The sequence below is a fragment of the Ipomoea triloba genome, chromosome 8 (genome assembly GCF_003576645.1).
Source record: "Ipomoea triloba cultivar NCNSP0323 chromosome 8, ASM357664v1".
NCBI lineage: Eukaryota > Viridiplantae > Streptophyta > Magnoliopsida > Solanales > Convolvulaceae > Ipomoea > Ipomoea triloba.
This window is the reverse complement of record NC_044923.1, coordinates 15,340,019-15,348,351: the sequence shown is the minus strand read 5'-3', so window position 1 is coordinate 15,348,351 and position 8,333 is coordinate 15,340,019. Positions and strand designations below refer to the sequence as shown.

The window sequence follows — 8,333 nt, the reverse complement described above, 5'->3', positions numbered from 1 at the left end:
TTTTAACAATATATATATATATATATATATATATATATATATATATATATATATATATATATATATATATATATGTATATATATATATGTATATATATATATAGAAATAATTTCAGGTGCGGTCGTGCGGTCACACACCACTCAATGTTACGAAATACACCACTCAATGTTAAGAAACACACCAGAATGAAACTAAATGAAACACACCACAATGTTAAGAAACACACCACAGTACATATTTGTCTGGTGTGTTTCTTAACATTGAGTGGTGTATATCGTAATATTGAGTGTTGTGAACCGCACGGCCGCACCTGATCATGACTCCATATATATATATATATATATATATTCCAATGAAGAAAGTGAAAAAAATAAATGAAAAATGGGAATAACCCTAGTCAAGATGACAAGAGATCCACACTTGTAACCATAAGGTCATAAGTTTGAATTGTTGTTATTACCTTGATTTGAGTCGGAACAGTTATTGATAAACTAATTTACTTTCTTGTAATTCTTTGTCATCAGCTTGAGATTATTCACACTAGAAAGAATAGTGGGATTTCCCTAGTCATAAAAAAAAAATTAATTATAATATGCCTCCTGCCCTCCTCTACTAATATTTTACATCATAAAATGTGGCTCATCTATCTTCACTTAAAGCTCCATCCCCTCCACTTCCGGCAACTTCTGCTTTAATATCTTTCTTCCCCCATCATAATCTCTTTCTTCTTCTTCAATCTCAATTTCCTCTTTCTGTTTCTCTTTACTCTTCTTGTTTGTTTACCATGAAATTAACCGCATAGGTATATATATATATATGCGTGTGTGTAGGGAGAGATTAATTAAAGACTAGCTTAGCATATAGTTAGTGGTTTAATTTGTGGTTTTTTTTTGATTAGATTGTTTGAGGATATATAGATGGATGAAACAACGTATGGGTTCCCATCTACGAGTGATTACGCAGACAAGGCTTTGATGTCGCCCGACAACAACCTTATGATGATGATGGATTACCCTTACGCCGCCTATAACTACAACTACAACTACCCCGCCGCCGACACGATCCCGTTGTGCGGCGCATCGACGGAGGTTGCTGCAGCCGACAACGAGGACGAGGATGTTTCCAGCGTGATGATCAAAGCTAAAATCGCTTCCCACCCTTGTTATCCTAAGCTGCTCCACGCTTATATTGATTGCCAAAAGGTTTAATTAAGATTAACCCACTTTCTTAAACACGAAACAAAAGAAAACCCAATTTCTTAAAACTCTCATTTCATGTTCTAAACCTAATTCTTTTGTTTTTTTTTTGTTTTCTTGAAGTTTCTGATTTAATGGGCGGAGAGGGGTTAAGTTGTTGTTGTTGTTTTTATGGTGGTTTCAGGTGGGTGCGCCGCCGGAGATTGCGACGGTGCTGGACGAAATCCGGCGAGAAGATGATGACTTGCGTAAACGCCGCGGCGGCGGCGGCGGCGCTGTTTCATCGTGCTTAGGAGCGGATCCTGAGCTTGACGAGTTCATGGTTTCTCTCTCTTTCTTTCCCTCTCTCTCTCTAAGATGATGAGGAGTTTATTGAATTTATAGATATATGGTGATGAACGTATAGTAATCTGGGGTTGGATCTCCACTGTCCATCAGGAAACCTATTACGACATGTTGATGAAGTACAAATCGGATCTGTCCAGGCCCTTCCATGAAGCTACTACCTTCCTCAACACCATCGAAACTCAACTAAGCAACCTTTGCAAAGGTCTCTCTCTCTCTCCCTCTCTCTCTCTCTCAACACAATCATTCCTAGCTAGCTAGGTATGACAAAATGGGACTCAATTCTAATCTCATGCTTGCTTTTTTTCTTTGCTAAATCCTTTGCTTTTTAAACCCATTTAATTTACTTCTCATAGTTGCAAAAACCTACTCGATGAATCCGGTCAAGATGGCTAACAATACAAACTCGTAATCACAAAATCACGAGTTCAAATTCCATCCAGTCTCTTAGTTTGAGCCAATAAACTTGGACAACTTAGGCGAGTTTACCTAGTTACAAGAAGATAGAGTTTACCCCTGTACACCTTCTAGTAATAGTTGCGGGTTTCCCTCTTCGTCGAAAACAAACGTACATAATGAAAATGGAAAATTTTCAACCTTTTTCTTTTGAAAGAGCACCACTCTTCGAGAGTGAAGTAATTGCAGACGAAATGTTAATTATTTAGGCCCATATATATATATGTTGCTAGGAGTAGTACATGAAATCTTACTTGTGTTATTTATGTTGGGTATGAGAGGCTTTTCTGTTAGTTGTGTGTGTTGCATAAATACTGGGGTTGTCTTGTCTATGAATGAATTTTCGTGTGTTTATGATGATCATCAATATAATGTCAATGTTTATATATATATATATATATATATATATATATATATATATTTATTTATTTATTTATTTATTTATTTATTTATTTATTTATTACTGTTGGTGTCATTGCTGTTCAGTGGAGTGTCATTTTACTGGTGGCGGGTATATATATATGGTTAATTTGATGGTGTAACCTTAGCTATTGTGCTATTTTAATTTTAATTTGTTTTTGTTTTTTCCCTTGTTTCTCGCCCTTTGCTTGGTGTATGTCAGAGAAAATGAAGGTTGCATATGGACCTTTTAACTTTGAGATTCTTAATTGATTTCGACATTTCACTCTTGAGATGACATGCTATAGTATTTTCATTGTCTGTAACCCAGTAGTAAACATGTATATATGTACTCTTTTCTTCTCTTTTTCACCCCCCAAACTACTCCCGGCACCCACCAGTCTTAACTGCACAGTTAGGGTTAAGCGATTATTATTACGTTAAAAACTATATTTTGTATGTATATGTATGTGAACTCTCAACTTCATTGAGAAAGGATGGGATAGGATTTGGATAAATGACGAGAGAAACCCTACAAACTTTTCGAGTGTGAGTAAATTCTGCTTTGTGACACTAGGTGGTGACAAAGGAAACCCTACAATTCTTTTGAGTGTGAGTAAATACCGCTTTGTGACACTAGGCGTTAAAGGATCAAAAAGAAGTAAACCAGCTTAAGTTATTGATAGCTGATCGGGTCAAATCAAGGGACAAGGATTCGAACTCATGATCGTTACAAAGTCACGATTGTGATTTTGTGGTTACAAGTATGGATTTCTTCCCATCTTAACTGGAGTTACCAGGATGGGATAGGATTTGTTTTGTATTGGAGAAACCAAACTTATTAATTTTTTTTACTAGGATAATTATGTCATGTTTTTTGGTGTTTACCTATTATTTTATTACAATGACAAACCCACCTGGGATTTATTACATACACCTGTAGTGAAATGAATGCACTTGTCTAGTTCTTAAATTTGGTGCTATGGAGGACAGTAATATTTATATATATAATGTCTGGGTACTTGTAAAGACATTCAAGTTCCCATAGAAACATGCATGAAACATCAGAAATAAGCCTAGGGAAGTGTCTGATACCTCATGTGAGCAGATAAAGTGATGTGTCCTTTTGGAGTAAGTTGCTTATGTACATTTTACTTTATATTAACCCCCCCAAAAACCCAAAAAAAAAAAAAAAAAAANGAGTAAGTTGCTTATGTACATTTTACTTTATATTAACCCCCCCAAAAACCCAAAAAAAAAAAAAAAAAAAGAAAAGTGAACCTAGCTAGCTAGGTCTCTTATATATCTTGTTTTATCCTCAAGCTTCTCAGGAGACAACCATATGAATCCTCTTCATCCATCACGTGCTTTCTGAGGATAGGATAGGATTTTCTTGATGAAATCTTGTTTTGTTTATGAAGTTAATTGATTAATGGAATAATAATGAGGCAGACAAGTAGAATTGGGATCTGTTAGTTAATCTTTTGGCTTTTCAAAACAATCCTAACCTCAACCTAGTTATTAATTTAATGTCAAGTTCTATTTTTTGATCTACTTTTCGGAAGAAACTTGCAATCACTATTTGAAGATGTGCACTGAATAAATTCAATATTGTGACTCTAACTGGCAAAGAACTACAAGGAAGTAATATATAAACCAACCTAGGTTACCCTGCTAATAACTGGCTGGTTCAAACCAAGAAGGTTGAGATTCGAACCCTGTGATCTTGTGATTACAAGTTTGTATCTTTAGCCACCTTGGCTGGGTTATCCCTATTTTATGCTCTGCTTGTTTGCACAAAATATGGTGTTGCCTCCGTCTCTAATAGAGCAGTGAATTCAAGACCTTAGATGTGAGGTTGACTCTGATACCTAATTGAAACATGTATCTCATCTTAATTGAAATAATCTAAGCTAAGATTGCTTGATCATGGGACTTGGATTTCCGGTTCTTGCTGTTAATAGAAAAGTTTGGTCAAAGTATAAGATTAACTAATAATATTTTTACTTCAAAGTACAGATTAACTTTATGGTTAAGTGTGTTATTTTTAATTTGTAACCTGACACCTAATCCCTTTGTGGCTTTGTGCATCCAAGGTTGCCATTGGGGATTAATGCATGGTTAATTAACGTTAGATTACCATATAATCACATGTTTTGATTGCATTAATTAATAAATTAAACCTGTTTGATATGTACTAATCTGCTGACAGGATTTCGTTTAAGTTTCGATTTTGTGGCATTTGTTGATCTAGTGTTGTGTGCGTGTGTGTTTTTGTTTTTAATTTTATTATTATTATTATTATTATTATTATTATTATTTTGCATTTTCTTGTCAAACTTTAAATGCTATGTAATACTGAGTAAGTTTTAAGGGGTGTTTGGTGAATTAGATGGTAGCTAATAGTTGTTAGTTGATTGAAGTAGTGTGTTTGACTAGTTGATATTATTAGTTGATTATAGAAAGATGTTTGGTAATTGTTGTTAGTTGATAGTTAATTACGTACTAAATGACTTTTTCAAAAAGTTGATCGAAAAAGTTGTTTTGAACAGTTTTTTTGAATTTTTAGCGTTTTAGAGTAATAAGTTGTTACAAAAAGCTGATTAATCAAACACTTATATTGGTTGTTTAATCAAGTCAAAACAGCTAATAATGATCAAATAAATCAAAATTAACTGATAAATTAATTATGTTACCTTACCAAACGATACATTTTTTTTTTCATATATGCATTGTAGCTTGATTAATAAAATGATTCGAGTTTATTTTACTTTTGATAAGTTAATTATAGTGATACTTATACCTGTTAATCATCGATCTTGATTTATTTAAAAGTGGTGCATCATATGTAGGCAAATAAACATTGTAGTAAGAATCAAATCTAAGATTACAGTATTAAAGTGCCAACAAAAGCTTAAATTTGTTGAAATATTTAAAAAGAATTAAAAGTTCAGTATATTTTGAATTAAAAATAGAATATTTTAAAATGATTTTATTTTAAATATATTAAAAGTAAAACATTTTGAATATTGATTCGTGTGTGCACGCATGCACCTGACTTCCTTCCACCTCTACTTTGAGTTGTTAAATCATTGCATTGCTTCTCTCTTTTTCCCTTTCCTTTCCCTGCTAAACCCCCCCCCCCCCCACACACATACACATACACACACATATATATGATAAGTGAGAACAAGTCGGTATGAGATAAATAAAAATTAATTTCAGCCTTACATATAAAAAAAATTAGATGAATAAGATGGAATTTTAAAAAATATAGTGGTATTTTCGAAATTATCACTAACTTTACTATATAAAATTGAACACTAAAATTTGTAATTTTCATATTTTTTAAGTTTACACATTTAGTATTAAAATATTGCACTTGCAAAAATGTGAGAGTGCATTGTACTTAGGGTTTCGATTGTAGAGTTTATGACTGAATTTTTTATTTTATTTAGTTTAATAGTTCACTTTTTATTGTTTAACCTCTAGTATTTACGATTTAGATTTAAAATTTAACTTTTTCGTTGATTTTATAAAATTTATAAATTTAATTGTTAAATATTGTATATTTAAGTGTTCGAGTTTGTAGAGTCAAGACCTCTCTCTCTGTTGATAGATTTCAGGTTTGGGTTCTATACTAATCAAGTTGCGCATAATTGTTTAAAAGATACTAGTAATATGTTAATGTGTATATTAGTATGCAATTAATGTTCATTTATTGTAATTATGGCATTTAAAAAAGAAGAAGAAAAAAAGTATCAATAATAGAAAAGGGGGGAGAGATGAGAAGTGGAAAGAGAGATGGGCTTTAATTGATTGTGGTGGGGTCGCAATGGGTCCTACAAGATGGGTTGAGGGTGGAGCCTGGAACAGCCTGAAATTAAATTACGAGGTTTGAGGTTAGATAGTGTTTTTTTTTTTTTTTTTTTTTCAGTGAATTATTATTAACGTATTTTAAGTTAGGTTTGAAAACTCGTAAAATGATTTTTAGAAATTATTTTTCAGATTTTTAATGTTTGGATGTGTATGAAAACATCAATTAATGAAAAATACTTTTCATTGACTGAAAAAGATATAGCTAATTTGACAGAAAATGATTTTTGCCAAATTTTTACTTCTTTGACAGAAGTCATTTTTCATAGCACTACAAAGCTCACGAATAACACCCATGACCTTAGTTTTCGCAGCAAAAATCAGAGCTTTCTGGTGGAAATTGGGTTTGTTTGTTTTGTTTTTTTTTATTAATAATATTATTTGTTATATTATTATAAATATGTTTATATTCTAAACAAAATATTTTAAATATTTAATTATATAATTATACTCATTTTTCAAAAAATGAGTCAAACACATGCAATTTTCTATTGTGTAGCCAAACACGAGAAAGAAAAATATTTTCTAAAATTGACTCATTTTTAGAAAATATTTTTCAAAAGTCATATTTCTCCCCCTTAATTAAATTTTAACTAAATGTTTTGACTTTTTAGATGGGATTTGAATCAAATTTGGTGATATGATTTGAATTTAATTTTATTAATTTAGTGTATTCTTGTGGAAAGGAAAATACTTTAAAAAAAATTTAAAACCCCTCTGCACGACAAGAGACATTTATTCTTTAGAATAACTTCTTATTTTTCGCTCCTAAAGTTGTCATTATTTATTGAACCTTTTTATTTATTGCATAAATTATTTTTCTAATATCACTCTATATGATTAATCTTACAAAGTAATTTTCGTTCATAGGTAATGTAACAAATTTTGCCCATTTTTATCCAACATTTTTATATATTTTAAATTTTAAATTTGAGGGTTTATGATTAATCTAGCGAAGTTCAAACTTAATGTGTACACACACACATAGAGGGGTTGTGGTTCCCATGAGAATTATATCTCTGGTAAAAATGACCTCATTTTTTTTTTTACTTGATTTTCTATCCATCAGATCTTGAAGATCGATGGGTTGAATTTGTACATAAGTTCTCACTTGAAAAGTGGTTCTTATGAAGAAATACACTATAATTATTGTACGAATGCATAATTGAATCATGTGCTCCATCCAATTAAAAACCTAAACTGATAGTTGGACTGCACATTTATGAAATCATGCTATGGAATCATGTGCTCCATCCAACTAAAAGCCTAAGCTGATAATTGGACTGCACATTTATGTAGCCTAAGCTGATAGTTGGATTGCACATTTATGGAATCATGTGCTCCATCCAACTAAAAGCTTAAGTTGATAATTGGACTGCACATTTATGTAGCCTAAGCTGATAGTTAGATTACACATTTATGTTTATATTATATTTATGCTCACACGTCCCTTCACGTGTGCGGGCCGATTGACTTTGATGGGACCCATGACCTTTGGGTGGCTTTGATTCCAAATTGAATTATGTGCTCCATCCAACTAAAAACCTAAGCTGATAGTTGGACTGCACATTTATGTTTATATTATATTTATGTTCACATGCATAACAACTACTCTAGGAGGATGCGTGTAGTGCCATTCATGTAATAATTGCGGTGCATTAATATAGTAGTCACAATATATTATGTACTATGTTGCGGTGGATTTGTATAGTAGTCATAGAATTGGAGTAATTGCAGTGCATTTTTTTCATTCGCACCTGAACATAATCATATATATACTACCTCTGTCCCAAAATAGTTGTCTGATTCGTTTAACGATGCTTGACTTAAGTTATTTTTAATACAATTTTTCATAATATTAAGTTTAGCATTAATATAAAAATTTTATATATTTAGAAACTACATTAAAAGTACTATTAAACACAAAAAATTACTAAAGAAAATAAGCAATGAACAAATAGTTGGTTTGACCAATGAATAGTAAATAGGACAGAGGAAGTATATATATATATATATATATATATATATATATATATATATATATATATATATATATATAT

At 31.6% G+C, this 8,333-nt stretch overlaps 1 protein-coding gene across 1 annotated transcript in view; it reads left to right on the top strand.

The window, feature by feature from the left end:
• Positions 1–640: 640 nt before the first annotated feature.
• LOC116026683 (homeobox protein knotted-1-like 6) overlaps positions 641–8,333 on the top strand; it is a 16,359-nt gene continuing 8,666 nt past the window's right edge. Inside the window, exons 1-4 of the mRNA XM_031268038.1 lie at positions 641–803; positions 900–1,203; positions 1,382–1,519; positions 1,636–1,747. Coding sequence (XP_031123898.1) covers positions 919–1,203; positions 1,382–1,519; positions 1,636–1,747 — 535 coding nt within the window. The 5' untranslated portion in view covers positions 641–803; positions 900–918. The remainder of the gene's footprint in view (positions 804–899; positions 1,204–1,381; positions 1,520–1,635; positions 1,748–8,333) is intronic.